The sequence below is a fragment of the Vidua chalybeata genome, chromosome 16 (genome assembly GCF_026979565.1).
Source record: "Vidua chalybeata isolate OUT-0048 chromosome 16, bVidCha1 merged haplotype, whole genome shotgun sequence".
Lineage (NCBI taxonomy): Eukaryota > Metazoa > Chordata > Aves > Passeriformes > Viduidae > Vidua > Vidua chalybeata.
Window position 1 is genome coordinate 7,066,880 of NC_071545.1, and position 18,852 is coordinate 7,085,731.

The 18,852-nt window shown below is 39.3% G+C and overlaps 1 protein-coding gene and 1 long non-coding RNA gene across 3 annotated transcripts in view; one reads left to right on the forward strand and one right to left on the reverse strand.

The window, feature by feature from the left end:
- The window catches only part of LOC128796000 (uncharacterized), a 237,953-nt gene extending 228,925 nt beyond the window's left edge, over positions 1-9,028 (forward strand). Inside the window, exon 4 of the long non-coding RNA XR_008433694.1 lies at positions 8,812-9,028. This is a non-coding gene — a long non-coding RNA (uncharacterized LOC128796000). The remainder of the gene's footprint in view (positions 1-8,811) is intronic.
- The window catches only part of SHISA9 (shisa family member 9), a 174,916-nt gene that overhangs the window by 3,956 nt on the left and 152,108 nt on the right, over positions 1-18,852 (reverse strand). For both annotated transcript variants that reach the window (XM_053957215.1, XM_053957214.1), the window contains one exon: positions 13,883-14,038. In XM_053957215.1, coding sequence (XP_053813190.1) covers positions 13,883-14,038 — 156 coding nt within the window. The remainder of the gene's footprint in view (positions 1-13,882; positions 14,039-18,852) is intronic.

Sequence of the window (18,852 nt, forward strand, 5' to 3'; positions counted from 1 at the left end):
TTAAGCAGACCCTATAAATATTTTGTGGACTTTAACCATCCAAAGAGGTATTTTGGAGTTAGAAAATGGATTTGTTATGTGACCTTAGGTACATGACTCAACTTCCCTCTGCCTCGGTTTCACCTGATGTAAAATGAGCTGTTAGCACATTGGAGGAGGTACTTGTGTTAGGAAGTTGAATTGCTATTTGTAGAGTATTCTGAGATTTTGGAAGAAAGGTGCGATAGAAGTGCCTTTTGCATTGCTTCTGTATCTTGGTTGGAAAAAATATGATTTAAAGATATCACTGTTGTGTTTGAAAAAGGAATAAAAAATTATAATTACAACATTGCCAAATAATAATAGAAGGGCTTTAATTCTGAGTGTTATTGTGTTCCTTCTTCTTGGTATCTAATTATAAAAATGTTCTCAGTTTCAGTATTTCTGTGAGGTTTTTACTTCTTTAAGGTGCTCCTCCCATAAATTTAGTTACTGTTTTACTGTTCATCTGGAAAAAAATGTTGAAATATGAATTTTTTTCCAACTTTAAGTGTGAGCCTGGCATGACATGGAAGTTTCACATCTTTCTTCATAATCCATAGTTATGTAACAAAAGCATGGAAACCAGTGATTTACCAAGTAAATAACATGGATGAAAATGTGGTTTTTTGAATATCAGTGGCAAAAATCCTTGTGGCTGCCAAAGGGCCAGAATTTCTCAGTGAGCTTATTTGAATATAAGTCATATTTGAGAGGTGGCCCTGAAACTGTAATGTTCTGTTCCCCAGCTTAAGTAGCCTTCAATGTCACTGTGTAAGCACTGTGGCATAGAGTCATGTGGCCATGCCTTACCATTGTGAATGCTTTCTTTTTCTTGTAAAATATTACATGGGGTTTTAACTCTTTTACTTACTGACAATGCTCTTTTCTCTGTGAGTCCATCATGTGGCTGTGAATACTCACACCACTTACGGCTGTGGGGAAGGTAGAATCCTGAAAGACAATGCTGTCCTACAGTTTTTGTGAAAACAGGCACCTAGGAGTGGGAAGAAGCCTCTGAAGTGAGAGAAGAGAATCCCCAAAGGAGTGAGCCCTTATAAAAGCTCTAAAGACACTAAAAGAACAAAATCAAAACCCCAAATCAAAACTTCCGTGTGAGCTTACAGTTACAGTCAAAGATATCAAAATATGTAGGGACACTGTTTCTCACTAGATGTTTGCAGAATTGTTTGTTATCTGAATATATTTTAAGAATTAGTTTGTGAAATGCAGAGCTTTATTCTAGCCAAAAAGACTTCAAATGAAGGGCTAGAGATGAAGAAAGCAGGCCAGTGGAAAGTGCTAAGGACACAACAGCAAGAGAATTGCTACAGTGGCACATCCTATTACAGCTGAAATGAAGTGAGTGCCTGTTTGTGGGAAGTTTCTCTGTGAGGCTGTCCCTATGTTCTGTACAGTGGTTTGTAACAAGGCTTTGCTTCCACAGCCATGGGTTTGCTGAGACCATGGTGTCATTACCTGAAGCTGTGGGAAACTTCTTTTTCTCTAAGTAATGGAAGTGAAACTCAAGGAAAGACAGAAGGGTAATGAATCCTGACTCAGAGACAACATGAGAATTTTGCCCAGGGAAATACTGGGCTGCTGCCTCTGGTGGTGCTGTTGATCCTCTCTGAGTGTGTGATTGCTTATTCATTTGCCTTTCCAAGGTAGCATCTAAGACAATATGTTCAAAGGCTTCTGGGACATACACCAGCTCTGTGTGAGAGCTCTTGCAGGATTTCATCTGAAAATCAAAGTATCATTTGTACACTAGCACAAGTTTATTTTTGGGTGAGGGGAAAAAACTCACCCAGACAGAAGTTGTATTAGATGCCCCTAGGTATGAATTGGATCCAAAAATTTCACAAAAAAATGTATTCCATGCAGTAAAACAAAGAGCTAATGCCCTGTGTTTTGAATTGAGGGGCTCACCAACTATCATGGACCATAGAAGAATTTACTCTGCATAATATGAAGTGGGTTGGAAATTAGACTGCATGGGGAAATTTCTGCTAAACAAGATTCTATTGGAAGAATGGGGAATGGGCAGGTTGATGTGAGAGATCTGTCTGTGGCCAAGAGGAGGGAGTGTGGTTATTTCATGGCTGGTCACAATTCTCATCTCATAGGCACTAGGGTGGCTCTATACAAGTTGGGGCAATTTTAAACCATACTAAATTTCAAAAAAGGACCAATGCCATTTAAGATCATTTTTACAGACCTCCTTCTCATTCTTATATTGAGTTTTGAAAACTCAGAATTCAGCCTATGGCCTGCATTGATTTCTGTCCTAAATATTTGATTTTCTCCTAATACCATTTTGCCTTTATACAAGACATTCTGAAAATGAAGACTATTTTATGTCTTTGGATTCTTTCCCATGATTTTTATTTCCTACTACTGACAGAGGTAAAGAAAAACACATAATGCATAGAACCCCACATAAGTTTTGTAGAACCTACTTTTTGTAGCTCAGTGTTATTCCTCTCCTGGCCCCCTTTACCACTTCATCTATTTACTGATTTCTTACAGTGATCTGGAGAGAGACCAAGCATGAAAAGAAAAACCATATCAACCCTTTCTTCTCAGACATTGCTTGAAAAGAGCTTGACCACCTCCAGACACAAGACTACATTTTGTTTTCCCAGTGAAATAAAATTATTGCAAGATATGAGACATGAAAAAAGATAAATATGTAGGCCCAAACACTTCTTCTCTTCTTTTGATTATTTTTATGACAGTTTATGAAAGGCTGAGCAGGCCAGAATATTTCTGGGTTTTGGGACACATTAGGAATGGTTTAGGACAGGAATGTAATTAGACTGGGTAAGTGAAGCCTCCAGTCTCAGCAATGCTCTTTAACCCCCACAGCAAAGTCTGCTGCCTGGCTGGGATCACTGAGATAGATTTGGATGGACTCCTCAGGCATCAGACAGGATGTGTGGTTCACCAGAAGCAGGGTTGCCATTCCCTGGAACACAAGAGTAGCCACATGTCTGGGAGCAGAAGTGCCCCTCTTCTGACAACGTGCCAAAAAGCACGACACTGTAAAGTCAGGGTTTTTCTTTCTCTTTTTCCAAATGTTTATTTACTGTGTGAGTTTAGGCAGGTTTCTCCTTGGACATGTAAAACAGATTTTCCAGCTGGGCTTTGTATACTTGCCTGCATTGATTTACATAGTATTAAATTGCAATATTTATGATTCAATTTTGCAAAGTGCTGCAGTGATATTGTGATTTTGTTTTGATCAAAATACTCCAGACACACACACATTCTGCCTAACCTAGGGACCAGTGGTATGCAGATACTTGAATCTAACCAGTATAAGAAAAACAAGACTTTTCCTGACTAATCAGAATATAGGCTCTGTTAACCTGGAAACAAATGGTGTCTGGCTGATTCATGGTAAATTAACATTAGAATTGTAAGTGTTTTTAGCAAACATGAAATCTGTTGCATGCAGATAGACAAAGATCTCACTGCTTGGTTGTATCCTCAAGTGATTTAACATTTTAAATTCAAGCACCAACATGCTAAACTGCTCGTTCAGTATTGTACAATAAATGATAAATTTTAGAAGGAAGTAAGAGCACCAATTCTATTCTTGATCAAAGGGATGGAATTGTAAAAGAAGTCTAAGAGAATTATGTATTAAAATCTCTGACTTTTCTTTGAAAATGCAGCCAGTGGCTGTCCTGCAACTGTAAATCTGTTTTTTCATTATTTTTTTTCCTAAAGCCCTCTAAGCTTGTGGCTTTCATGGCATCTACAATGGCAAATAAATATTAAAAGTTCTACTGTGAAATATTTATTTCATTTTATCTCATTTAAGCATATTTATCAGGTTTTTTTACTGGAAACCTTATATATGGTATGAAAACGTGCCTTTTGAAATAGAAACCATCTAAGGAGTCATGCTGTCATGCTTAACTTCTGAATAAAGCATGACTGCAGCATAAACTGATTTAGGAAAGGAGGGTTTGGCTTGCTTTCTGAAAATGCTGTCCAAAGCCAAAGAGGTTAACACATAGGAGATTTGCTTAAAAGGCTTCTTCCACTTCTTCCTCCAGTAATCTTTCTTGCTTTTTCGCTGGGTGGGTTTTAATGCTTCTCAGGATAAATCTGATTGTGTCAGAAGTTTTGCAACGCTTCCATACATCAACAATAACACAAAATGGTTTGTAACCTTTTTGCTTGGTGGGGACCTCCCGTTTGTCTAAGGGCAGAGCCTCCTCAGGATGGCAGGGGCTGCTCCCTGTGCATTTGCAGGAGCAGTGAGCAGCGCTGGGCACCCAGAGCCTTGCCCTGCAGCCAGGGCTCCCTGTGCCTGCTCAGGCTCCCCTGCTCCTGGGGGCACACAGGGGCTGCCCTGGCTGCTGCACACAGGGGGGACGTGGGGCACAGCAGAGCAGAGCTCACTGTGTCCTGCAGGGGGAAGAAAGCCTGCTTGGTTTTCCTTCAGGTGTCAATTTACCTTATCTAACATTGAAAAAGCTCTGCTATTCCTGACCACGTTTATTTGTAATAACTGTTCTTAGCATGAACATAATTGAATTTTCTTTTCACACGTCGCTGTTGGCATTCTTCGGTGTACTCAATTTTGTTTTCAACTTTAATACTTTTGATTGATATTTTTGTTTCTTTTAGTATACTGCTGGTTATAACTCTTACACATACGTCCGAATCAGCTACAGAATGAGCTGCAAATACCAGATGTGATCACATAGGAAGCTGCATGAGAACACAGAGAACCCAATTTGGAGTCTGAACATGCATGAGAACATAGAGAACCCAATTTGGAGTCTGAACATGTAATTAAGATGTGGTTTTAGTGCTGAAATAGACTTGCATGTTTATGCCTTTCAACTGCCATCATACTAGATTTACACTATTATTTCTTGACAGAAAGGCCTACAGGCTTTTTGAATTGTACTAGTTAAATTAAAAAAATAAGTCCCAGGGATGTAATGGCTATTTTTTGCCTAATTTATTTTTATTTTATCTGTTTCTTAACTGCTTTAATTTAAAAGGATTTTTAATGATTTGTCTGGGTTGACGTTGATTTTTTTTCCCCAAAATAGTTCTGGCATAATAGTTCTGGCATAACTTTCTATTAGAAAGTTATGTTTTTCTACTCTTTTCTCAGGAGGGAAAAAAAAAGGAATTAAGTAATTTCACAGCTATACTTATACATATTGAGTTCTGGATTTTTCTTCTTTTCCTGTCTCACTCTTTTTAGACTCTATGGCATTTGTATCATTAAACTCTTGAGCATGGTTGCCAGAGGTTTCCAGACCAGAGATGTGTGTCGAACTGAAAGGAACTCGTGTTCCCTGGCAATTCCCAAACTTGCCCTGTCAGAAGAAAATGAGTTCCTTCAGGTTTTCCTGCAGCTTGGGCCAAGTCCAAGGCAGAGCCCTCACATAAGGCAGCAGTATCAGTGACTGACAGCCAGGCCAGGAAGAATTGGAAATGCAGCTCCCTGCCATGAATAGTTAATAATGACACACCAGATTGCAGCCACAGAGGAGTGTACAGCTCCTCTCTCCCCTTTTCCCCAGGAACTGCAATCATATCCATTGCTGGGGAAAATGAGCAGCAGCAGTGCTGAGCTGCAGCTCTGCCTCCTCCCCTGTGGCAGGGCCCTGGCTGCTCTGCACAGTAACACCTTCCTTAGCCTAGAAAGCTTTGCAAACCTTCCCACTGCAAAACCTGCCTGTTGTACTTCATCTTTTCCTTAGAATGGGAACAAATGATACCTTTGTGTTGATTTTTTTAATGCTGTAGTATCATAACTACTACATATCAGATTTCTTTTTCAGCTTCTCTTTTCTCGTCATTCTTCTTCAAATAAGCTGTTAGAGAAAGACTTTTGCAGAAATTAACTGTACATTGCAGATCATGTTACTGCTCTTCCTCCCTCCGTGTCTCAAACCCTTTGTTATTATAGTATGAATGCGTAGGAATAAAGTAATGGTCTCCGTGACTTTTATGTGTGCAATTCCTTAAAAACACTTTTACTTCTTTAGAGCCCCCTTTGCAGAACCAAAATAGCAGACAGACAATTGCTGCTATTTATATGACATTTTTAATAAGGGATTCATTCCTATCAGTTGTCTTACTATCTTTTGTGTTCATGGGTAATCCTGAAGAACACTGCACTCTGCTTTTGACAAATATCCACGTACAAAGCTGAAAAGTCTTAAATCATTATATCACATGTTGGGGTATGAAATTCTTCCTGCAAAAATATTGCCATACATTACGTACAAAGCTAATAGTCCAGAGGGAAAAATGGGTGGAATTAAAAGCAAGTTGTGCAATGTGTAGGCTCCATGGTGGGAACTGCTGAAAGCCACACTTTAGATTCAATCTAGATTTGAGTTGGGATCCCACAGTGTTGCTATTTATCTGCAGGTATTCACCGTTGTTTTCATATCTTTAGGATCAATCTCTATGCTTAAATAATTGATGAAAAAAATTGCATTGTGGGATGAAAAGTATGTTTATATTGCAAAATAAAACAGTTACAGAGAGGGATGTTTAGGAAAGGCTGCAAGTGAAAATGCTCAGCATAGTTAGGTTTTGTCACCACATGAGCTGAGCCTTGTTTTTATTGGCTCACTTTTATTGCCTGAGCATGAAATTTCACTCATGTCTTCACCTCACTTAATATGTAAAAAAATGTCATGCATGATTCATCAGCATTTCATAGAAATAGGCTTGAATAAGCCATGTTTGATTTAGATTTATTTCCTTTCTTCCTGGGGTCGCCACTGATCTCAATGGATGGAAATAAACCTGGTTACTGTAAGCTTGTTTCCTACCTTCAAGGCCAAAAGACAAGCAAAAGACAGCAAAACCCCCATTCTCTAGCAGTCAGCTGGGTTTCTGGTACTCTTACTTTAGATCTCTCCATTATGTCTTATAAAAATGAGATTTTTATTTCATTTTTATTCATTATCACATAATAAGGATTTTTAAAATCAATTCGTTTCCAGAGAGTCAACCTAATTTTCAGTGAAAGGGTGTGAGTTCTCTATGGTGCATAACTGATGGAACGTGGAGTGGTGTTTGTAAGTTGAACTTTTATGAATGATTGGTGAAGATTTAGTTTTCACTATTTTAATGTGCTGATAACAAAAAAAAGAGGCTGTTTCTCTGTGGTAGGGAGCATAGGTGCAAAGAATATCAACATCAAGAACAAGAATTAGGATGCACAGATTTCAATTTGCTCTTTTGGCATGAAAAAGAGGTTAAGATTTAATAACTTCTTATGAATATTCTTCAGCCATTACATAACTGGGGAGTGGACCAAGTTCAGAAAAACCAAATTGACTACGTGTGAGTCCAACCCACAGAGCTAAAAGTTTAAAGTTTAAACCCAAACTAAATACACCTCAAGGTCAGATTTCCTTTCTTTCCCAAGTTCAGTGTGTTGCTAAAGTCTAAGAAATGAGCCAACATAGATGGCAGTGTTTAAGAGAATCCTATTTTGGTGCTGAAACTGCTTCTTGTAAAAGAAGGACTATCTGCAGTTTCCTTCCACCTGCCATGATGTCGCTTCTGCCAAGACCAACATCCCCAAAGTTCACAAATCTGCTGTTTGCTAAAGGATGGAATGGGCAATGGCTGCTTGGAAGTCTGATTGCTTAGAGCACAATTCCCCATCCTCAGAAAGAATATCCTCCTGTAGATTTTACAGCAAAAGCTTGTTTTTTAAAAAGCCAAAAAAGAATGTCAGCAAAGCAGATGATTTAGCTCAAGATACTGAGGCTCTGCACAAACGCCACATTTATAATTAAAATATGAGTACTTCACTGGAAGAAGAAATGAGTATTCTGGATGATAAAACAGAAAAATATTTTGATCAAGACTCTCCAAACATTTTATATTTACCTATGACAGTGTGCCTGTGGGTATCGGAAGCCAATTGGGTAAATAACAGATCAAATAATTAAATTATTTAGTGGAAGCAAGAAAAGGTCTTGTAATTTCATCTGCATGCACTGGGCAGGCTGTGAAATTTGCTGGGTCTCATCAGAAGACGTGAGTGAAAGAAGTGATCCACTTCCTCTGGCTGGGGAATGGGAAGGCTGAGGGAAGGTGCTGGCAGGGGGGTTGGTAAAGCAAGGCTTGCTCCTGAGTGCTGCTTGGCTTTTCTCTTGTGCCTGAAGTAGAAACAAGCATTAAAATATGAAAGACTTCACTAACAAATGAACACTCAAAAGCTTCAAAATCTCCAGCCACACTGGGCTGAGTAAATAATAATAATAAAAAGACACTCAGCTTTTGTGTCACACTTTCTTGAGCCAGATCTGTAGTTCCCGTGTTGAGTTGGGCAGATCGCCTAGTTGAGCATTATTTATGACACAGCACATACCTCTGGATATATTAAATCATTATCTGAATCACCCTCTGGATATTACAAGTGATGCTTTAATCTGTGCTTCCCTGTTTTTCATGGTGTTAAATCCAGTGAGATACTCCTATGCCCCAGATATTTTTGATCCATCTTTGTGTAACTGCTTATGGAAGTAGTAACTGAAAATTTTTTTGTCTTTGAAAAGAAAGCACAATTCCTTTTTCAGCCTTCCAAAGAAACATGAATATTTACCTCTCAGTGTAACAGTGTGGTTGATATTGGAAAGTAAATTAATTAAACATAAATTAAACGTATTGCATCCAATAAATTTGTAGTTCTGCTTTTTCTAAAAGTGGACTGTATCAAACCTGTGAATGCATGGGCATGTTGTGTGTTTCCATTTTTCCAATTACAGTGTTTCTTTCCAGGCCAGAGCACAATGAACTACAGGGAATGGTACAGAGTCTCATGGTGAGAGACAGATCTTGTACCAGCACAGAGTTACAGCCATTTCTATGGAAATTGAAGGTTTGAAGCTCAGGAGAAAGCAGCAACAAATTTCCCATCAGACAAGAAGATGGTTCAAAGATAACAGCCCAGAGCTAACTTCGGCTGATCTTCCCTGGGAATCCTTCTCTGTGTGCAGAGGACGCAGGACCAGGTCAGTTTGCTCATATGCTTCACCTTTCTGGGGAGCTGTTGCCTGGTGCCTTAGCACACTTGTGGCCACATTACTTTCTGCAGGGACCTAACCAGGAAATATTTATTCTTTGACTGTCATATTTGCAGAATCTCACTTTACAGTTTTGCAACTGCAAGCAGAGCTGGATCACAGTCTAATGTTTCCTCTGGGATCAAAGAACTGTGCAGCTTCAAGAAATGCTGGGAGCTGTAGACTCAGAGATGTGATGGTGGGTCTGCTGCCAATTATATCCTCCTAGCTTCACTATAGCAAATCAATTAGATCTGATTTAATCCCACAGGAGACTAACAACTCCCAGCATCAGGGAAGGCTTTCTCGGTCTGTGCTTCGGGAAGGAATTCTGTCCATTTTATGTTTATTTTGTCTTTTTTTTTGACAATGTCCAGTCAGTTCCTCAAATGTTTGTGTGTATGTGTGAGAAGGGAAGAAGAAAATTCATGAAAGAAACAGAAAATCATGTTAAACTGTAGAAACATTTGTATTCTCAGTTTTTACTTGCATGTTTGTGCACCTCTCCAGCAGCTGGGTGATCATTTTCCGAGTCCTTTGGGGATTTAGAAGTTGGGTTTGGTGTATTTTTTCATTTCTGCAAGAAGGTCTAAAGATATTCAATAACTTTTTGCTCCCTGAAATTCAGGAAAGAAAATTAACTGTTACTGAGCCAGACTTGCAGAACAGTGTGACTGGATAAATAACTAATAATTCAGGTTAATGAGGCCTGTTTGAGCTCTAGGAAACTCTTATGCAACAGGATGGACTACAACTCTTACAGTTTAGTAGAGTGGAATTTGAAGTTGGACTGTTCATGCTTTCCAAATGAATGTCCAAATGATGTGCATAAAAATTTGTGATGAGCTACCTTTGTATGTCCTGGGACTTGAATTTCATGAAGGTGTTCAGCTACAAGATCTCCATCCACTTGTAGCTTTAGGCATGTCAGTATTGCTTAAGTGAGCAATAACCATTTAAGCGTGGAGTAAAAACATGGTTGATGAACTGGAAATAAGAATAATTTATGCAGAAAAACCTCTTTCTGCACTCTTCACATAAATAATCAAATACTGCAAAAGCAGTGAAGAAAACCAGGATCGTGTTTGCTCAGGTGACCAAAAAAATTGAAATTTCTAAACACTGGGTGCTTACTGCCACACAAAATTCAATGACCACTTCCGCTGGGACTGGTCTTGGAGCTTGTTAACCCTTTTCCTCAGACAGTCTCTCACATTCTGAGGTGGGAAAAATTTGGCACTGTTGCAAAGAGATTCTGTGGCTTGAAAATGGAAATCTAATGGATGAGCAGAGTGCACCTAACAATAAGTCAGAGCAGTCAGCCAGTAGGCTAGAGATGCTAGGAGGCAAATTTCTTATCTGTTTGTTCAGGAAATGCATGCTCTCTGTCTAATCTTCCAAGTGGTCCTCTGCCTTCTGCTGATTATTCCCTGGTGGTGTGTGTGCCAAGGTAGAAGGAGAATAAAATTCTAGTGCACTAAGGAAAACAGTAAACACATCACAACTCACCAGTACATTGTTGTACTCCAGGCACTCATCTGAGAATACAAAATAGGCACACAATGTCCTCACATCATTCAGAGATGTAAATGCCAGCAGGCAGTCAGAGGAAAAGGTGAATTTGGTCAACAACCATGGTCAGTACTTAAGGAATTCTGGAGGCTGCAGCAAAGAAAGGAATTCCTAACAAGAAATGAGGACAACATCCTCTTTCATTGAGTGTAAAAGTGTTTGGTTGTGCACTTAGAGATTATTCAAGTAAAAATATTTAGCCTTTTAAAGGTAAAGGCATCCACAGCAGCCCTTTCAACTCTCTCCTCCCCCGTGGTGCTGAATCAGACACTGCAATGCACACATTGCGTGGCACACATGCATGAGCAGTCCAATGTCCAGCCACACTCTGCTAAGCTCTGTCACCTGGACTATGAGGTAGCTTTCAAATTGCTGCCTGGGGATCAGCTTGCTCTCAGTACCAAAGTATGGGTCATTCTTACTCAGTAGCACAATGCAAATTGATAGCAAGGACTCTCTTGTTTTCACAAGCACTTGAATCTTTACTGAAGCTAATGGAGAACCTGAACATGATCAAAACAGAGATTAATGTGACTCACTACTTTTCCATAAACTGAATTTTCACAGCAGAAAATCACTGAGGAATGAGTAGCTCAATTCTAAAATAAGCCAAATTTTTAGGACATCTGTAGTTCAGAAGAAAGCAGCTGTGTAGAAATTAATTTAATACTGCCTCTGGTAAAGCTTCACTTTTTCAGTTATCTAAACTTCTTACCACTTATGGCCACATTCTGATGAGGGATATTAATATACTATAGCTACAGTTGCTACAAAACATTAGAACTGCTTCTTCCTCCATTATTAAAGAAAGGGTTATTAAAGAAAAGGGTTAAGTATAGTGGACTACACCCAAACAATGTGATCATGCAGAGTAAGGGGCACTTAAATAAATATGGTTTTGCCTCAAATGCATGGAGAAATATAGAACACATCCCTTATTAAGTTTCTCTTGTGGCAAATGAATGCACCCTCAAGCCACTATCAATGAATGCAAAAGGGAATGGACTACACACATTCATTAACTGGCTGTGGGGATCCATAAATACAAGTCTGAATGTTGGCAGGCAAAAAATGCCTTGTCCTGTGACATGAGGTCAGGGTGAACTCAGTCTATGTCTGGTTGCTCAAAAGATGTTGTCAGGTGAAATTTGTACTGGTGGGCTTGATGTTGGCCAGCTCCTTGTTCCTTTTTCAAAACTCTCCAAAAGCCAACACAAACGCTGCAGTCTGGAGAGCTGGATGTCAGCGTGGTCACACACCTAGGCCTGGCTGGCATCAGGGAAAAACCTCTTTGTGACCTTGGCATGTACTCAGGAGGTACTCTTGGGAGGAATCAGGGCTTTGAGAGTCTGAAAATGGTTGAAAACCCAGTGTATTTAGTTCTTGTTCCCAAAGTCCAGACAGAAGGTGTGAATGTCTAACAGTTTCAAAACCTCTCTTGTTTTCTGCTGAGAAGTTTGGATCACAAAGCAGCACTTTTGTACTTGTGAAAATTCACCTGCATCTAAAACTTGGCAAAAAAGATAGAAGGAAGGAGAAGAATACAGGAAAAGCAGGGAAAGATGGTGCAATCCCCCTGGAAGAAAATGTCCCTGAAATTATGTTTAATTTAGTTTAAGATTCTGAGAGGCATTATACAACTTCTGGAGCTGAAGTGCACAATCTTTCAAGGTTGATTTAACTGTATGGTTATAATCTAGCTGCTTTAAAAACTTGTACTCAGACACACAAGAAATATATAAGTTCTAATTTAATAATTTTTTAAAAGGTACATTTAGTGGCTCTTGGGCAGATGAGAGAAGTTTCTTAGAGTGTTTCATCACTCATTTTGTTATGCTTAAATACCTTTCAGCTTTGATGATTGGCTTGACCTAAGCTGACATCTGAAAAAGAAGCTCAATATCAGTGCATAAATCTGTGATAATCACCACATCATTACAAAGTAGCACCTTTTGAAGAAGGAATTGTGAAGCTGTTTGGTATTCAAAACCCAGCAGAAAGCTATTAACCCTTGTTTTTATAAACAGATTTAAAACACCACTTGTAAGATATAAAGCCAACAGGCTAAAGTAAAACTGAACTATTTGAGATGGGACTTTGATGTACATTTTGTTAGAGGTCTGATTTTCTGAAGTGCAGATAAAGGAATGTAAGTTTGTGATGAAAATTTTTTCTGTCATGGTGAAGACTCAGTTCTTCAGTCAGAAAGCTCTGAGCTGTTCTGCTCTTTTCCTAGATACATATCTCTGTCAGGTAACAGGGAGAGTGGCACTATTCTGAATTTATGGGGAAACAATGTTAACATCCACATGTGAAAGCTATGCAAGGGTTAGTGGGAAAAGACACCCCAGTTCTTAATGTATTATTGTCTAGAAGGGGCTTTCTGTCATTACAGGGTGTGAAGCAGTTACTTACTGCCCCTGAAAACTATTATAAACTTAGACATTCAAGATGAAAATTATTTTGAATTTTTTACTCATTATTGTCCTTTTGCCTCCCCACAACTGTTTCTTTGAGGATGTTTTCTCATTTATTTAAAATAATATTAATCAGGTACAGAAATAAGCCACCACTGGGATCTTTATTAGGAGTTTTGTCGTGCACTAATTGTTTGAAATCACAAGATCTCAGAACATTCCTCCAGTGATCTACTAATGAACATATTGCAGGGAATGTGGAAGCTCTTACTTCAGAACTGTGTGAGTGCCTTCTCTTTTTGGAAGTATCTAGCAGATATCTAAATCATAAGCTGTCTCATTTGTGTAGAAAGCTGTGGGAAATACACATCACAATGCATATGTAGGGATATTATAGGATATCTCAGGTTGGAAGGGACCCACAGGGACCATCAAGTCCAACTCCCTACTTCTCACAGGTTTGGGACATAAAGAACTGGGCCTGAACTCTGTGTGTACAACACAGGTGAAACTTGCTGGAAAATGTCTTGCAGGGGCATGGAGTGGTTTTGTGTGCATGTATGAGCTCACATCATATCATCACCAGTCCTTGCATGTCATTTTCTTATCCCTTAATTGCAGTCCTTATCTTAATTTTCATTGCATTTCCAAGTAACATGATATTCCATATTAAATTCGACCCTGATATAGTCCAGATGAGCAAGACCTTGTTTTCAACTTGGAGGCAGAATGTCAGCTGCCAGCAGCAAGTGCAACATGCTGAGCTGAAGGAGAGCCGTGCGTGCGCCGCTCACTTACCGACGGCCTTTAGAGACGCGTACTTGTTCAGCTCTTTGCCTGGGGGCTGCTGCTCATAGGGGTTTGTGATCTGTCCCAGGCTGGGATATGAATGTTGATGTGCCATCTGAGGAAGGAGGGGAGATGTTGGCATGACATTATTCATCTGTGGTGGATCTGTATTAAAGAAAATCAACAAGCATTAAGTAAAAAGTAAATTAGACTTAAGGTTTTCACGTCACTATTGAGTACAGATTAGACAAAATATGCCCTGAGATTTAATGCAACAAAACAGCGTTTATTACAAAGTGGGTGTTTGAGTACAGCAGACCTGTACTTTGAACAGTTAATGGTATGATTAAAAGCTGACAAGTAATTATGGCAACACACAACAATTTTTGTATAAGATCTTTGAACTAAAAAATAGGTTTTCAAAACAATTAAACACCGACAATACTGAATTCGCTGCAGCATTAAGATACAAAGCAAAACATGGAGTTTGTTCCAAGTTAGACTGAATACAGGGCAGTAGAGTGGTTCTCTGTAGTAAAAGAGCCAAACTCATTTAAATTGGCTCAGGCTGCTGCACATTCACAGTTACACTGCTTTTAAAACCAGGAGCAGCTTCTTTATTTGCACAGCATTATGTTGTGTTTTGTAGACAAGCATCACAGTGTAAAATGTGCTTTTTTTTTGGCTCATGACTATCATTAGGCGATTTCTTCACAATGCATGCTTCGTCCTTCTGTTTTCTCCTCTCCTCTGATGCTGGGTATTGTAATATTATACAAAGATCATGTTTTCTGTAGCAGAAATACATAAAAACAGGACCCAATTACTGCTTATGTAGAGTTTTATGCCACCACTAACCCTATACCCTTTCTGAAATTGATTTGTTCCTTTTCAGTAGAGAATACAGCCTGTATACTTTTCTTTCTAAGATAAAATTTATTTGTTGTTTCTAGTGTTCAGTTCCAGCCTCTAAAACATTTGATCATAATTATATGCTGCACTCAACTTGCAAACCTAAATTTCAACAGATTTCGACATGGTCAGTGTATCTTTTTTGCTGAGTGTTTCTCTAGGCTATGTATTTTGAGATATTTTGAGCTGATTGGCAAATCTAGAACCTTCTCATGGCTTATGCAATCACAGACAAGCACATTTTTCTCCATTATATGCAATGAGACCATGGTGCTGTTTTGGTGACAATACAGTAACTCCCACAGCATCAAGCACAGCATAGAGATCATGTAGACAGAAAGCTGGTCAGTTATGGGAAAGGCAGTTTATTGTGATGGATGGATGGGACCATCCTACAAGTGCCCACAGGATCTGGCAGGAGCCAAATATCCCTGCAGTTTGCCAGGATTTTAAGGGAATTGAGCCACCTGGCTTTCCACAGCTCATTAATAAGCAGGAGCTCTGAAGTCAGTTAACAGATTTATTGCTGGGAGAGAAAAGAAACCAAAGGTGTTTTTTAACTTCTTCCCTGTCTCTGGTGCCTGGTGCAGCCTCTGCTGTTCTCACTGGGGCTGCCCCTGCCCATGCAGAGCTCTGCCCATCCCATACACCTGTGCCTGAGGTGGGAGGGGATCTTAGGTAATGGGACAAAAATGGTACCAGTGCTATCATCTAATAAAAGGATGATTCTTCTTGCTGTTACTGATTTTTAATAAGGAAGAACCAAAAATGATAATCTTTTCTGTTTCAGAATTCCCCAAAAACTATTGGAACACCTTTTGAAACTTTTTTGAAAGGCTAAATTGGTTAAGTCAGCAATTTCACAGAAACAGTTGTTATTTTAAGGAATTGTTATTTTGTAGTAAGTAAAAAGTCTCAGCATGTTTCTGTTCAGTTCTAGTACTGGCATGTCTGAGGCAACTGAGTGACTCTTAGAGCAGGAGTTTCTGTAAGCCTATACCATTCCCATTCCATCTCTAGAGTACAGCTGGGGAAAGCCTCTTAATAGAATGGTTTGAACCAATGAGTAGCTGACCACTCTTTCCAAACCATCCATACCTTCCAAATATCTCTCTCCTCTGGCTGCATCTGTGAGTGCACTTTGAGCAGGAATGCCAGCACAGCTGTATTTCAGTAAAGGGCAGCACTGAAGGTACCAGCATGGGTGGGACCTTCACTGTAAGGAAAGTGTCAACTTTTTAACCCTACAGTCATTGATTTGTCTTCTGAGTAGAGCTAAATCAGTACTTCATGGGTGCTACTGTTATGAAGTTCCCTTGTGGCAATTATTCAATATGTCAAAACATGATTTCACTGCGTTAAAAATATTATGAGCACCACACTCACTGCTGAAATGACTTCCAGCCGTGGAGACTTGTGAAAACAATGTAAATCAGGCATAGCTAGCTACAACAGGTTTCTGTAAGTGTTTCTTATGTAGATATATCAGTTTTATTCCATCATCTCTCTAAACACAGTGGAGAAAGCTACCCCAGGAATGTACTGGGGAAGATGAACGAGGTGAACTTGTCTGGGTGTTCAGTGACAGATTCTGTTGCTTCTCGGTTGCTGGGTTACTGATGGTGCTGGCATTTTCTCCCCTGAGTGTTTACAAAGATGTAAAGAAATATGTTTTCAATTTCTAGGTCTTCTTTGACTTCTCTCCTGTCTTGTTAAAAGCCCAGAACTCTTCTAAATTATGAATTTCAAGCGAATTAAAGACAGTCATTCTTACCCTGTCACACTGACTAACACAGTGCCCCTCACGCACAGCCAGATGCTTACACAAGACTAAGTCATCACGTAGAAGACACAGCTGAAATTACTCATTCAGTTGGCCATTTGCACAAAGTGAATTAAGCAAAAGGCCACCTCTGGCAAAGTGCATTTAGCCTTATTGAAGAATGATTCCTATTTATAAAAAGGCTTCCATTGGAATGAACTCCTAGGGCCTACAAGAGAAATCTCAGCTTGATATATACATCTATCTAAATCTGAATCAAACTAAATTTTAGTCTAACTGGCCATTGCTGCTGAATGTTGCATGTGTTCACAAGTTTTCTAGAAATAAGTGAGCAAACAGGACACTCGTGTCATTTTCTCCCCATGTAGTTAACATGACAATGTGGGTAAGTAAATTCACCTGTATTTGGATACTACTTAGGAAATGTTCAGAACTGAAGCAGCAGTGGTGGGATGTAAATTCTGCAGCAGTCTGGGCATTGGGCAGTGCCAGTCTAACCACTGCAGGAGCCCAGTAAGCTGTGAGCAGCTGGGAGGTTTCCAGCAGCACTGTCCTACCTTGGGGCAATCCACATTTATAACTAAAAAAGGGATTGGCCTTGGTAGTGTCATCTTATACTTAACACTCCTCCAGTCTCAGCAATACAGAATAGGGATTCTCCCAGGAAATGAGGCATTTGTCTACAACTAATTCATATGATGTTCATGCAAAATCTGAGATTTTTTTTTTCCTGAAGTTGAAAAAAATAGTAATTGTTACATTTAAGGGAGGAAATAATAATAATTCAGATTCTTCAAAATATTTTGTGATACAAGGGACTGGCTGCAATTGGAAGAAAGTTTAACCAGAAAAGTCCCTACCAGCTTTACCAGTGACCTCTTGTGCCAAGTGAAATCTTATAAACCATATAAAACCAAAATCTTTATTCTTATAAACCAAATATTCTGTGATTAGTATTTGCAAATAGCTGCTTCATTGAATGAGGACAACTTTAACCTGAAAGCTGTGGCTGTGCTCACAGATTATTTTTGGCAATGTGACACTGGTATTGTCCACCACATTCCATACAACCAGCTGCATTGTGCCCCTGCCAAGTTATGTATTTATTTTTAAAAAGCAGAGAGTATGAATATCACAAAGACTCAAAAAACTGTTTGTGCCACAGCTTCTAGCATGAATAATCAAACCTGATTAGCAATGGTGATATCGTAAAAAAACTGCAATATTCCCAACCTATTTTATTTTCTGCTGAAGCAAGGAAATGCAATGCCAGCCTGCTCCCTAACCTTCTGAAACTTTGAGGTGTTATTGTGGATGAAGTGTTTGTGATTTGCTCTCTGCATTCCTGCTACCAAAAGGAAGAGTTTGAAATATGCTGGAGCTCACCACACACAAGTTAGATGTCTGATGGGCAGAAAATGAGACAGGAAAAAAAGGAAAAATTTAAAAGTTCTTTTTATGCTGAAGTGTTTTTGACTGTAATTCCCTTAAGACCTCTAGGTATAGAAAAGCTGCTAGGGGACACATGGAGGAGAAAGTAACTGGAAGGAAGCTGCACCAAAGCCAGTTTATAGACAGAGAAAGTGAGGTTTATATCCCAGCCACCAACAGCGAGCCTTTGGAAATGTCTGTGGAATTGGTTTCTGGTCACATTCCCAATAGTTGACAAATACTGATGATTACTGTATCTCTTTACTACCTTGACTTGTATCTCAGCAATTGAAGATATTACAGTTAACTGTTTACTGCATTTTTCAAGTGAAAATGCTTTTTGGCACCCCTCTCTGATTGTGAAATTTGGAGTTAGTTAATGTGAATCACCTGGCAATAGTGCTATTGGTCACTGTAATTATTCTGCATTCTGTCCAATTAAGATGGTGTTACATCTGATTTATGCACTTCTTTCAGGAACCAAGCAATGGGCATGTCAGCAAGTATTAAATACAAATAAGAATTCAACGTAAAACCAATCATAGTTCCATGTATGAACAGGGTAAAAGCCTCAAAGCTGAGTGGTTTGATTTCTGCATTTTCTATAGGATACACTGTGTCTTCACCTAGTTTGATTAATCTTGTCAAGAAGCTGCCAGAGCTATGGGAGACTCAGGGTTAGAGGAAGGGCTGTGAGGAGAATGCAGCAATACTGAGCTTGTTCACTGCTTCAGAGCCAAGAGCCTGCCATGGGCATCCCTTGAGCTCAGCCACTTCCTTCCCCCTCTTCAGCCATGGGAGAGTGAAACCTGCTCTGCAGAGTGGCCTGAGGATTCATTCCTTTCTGTACAAT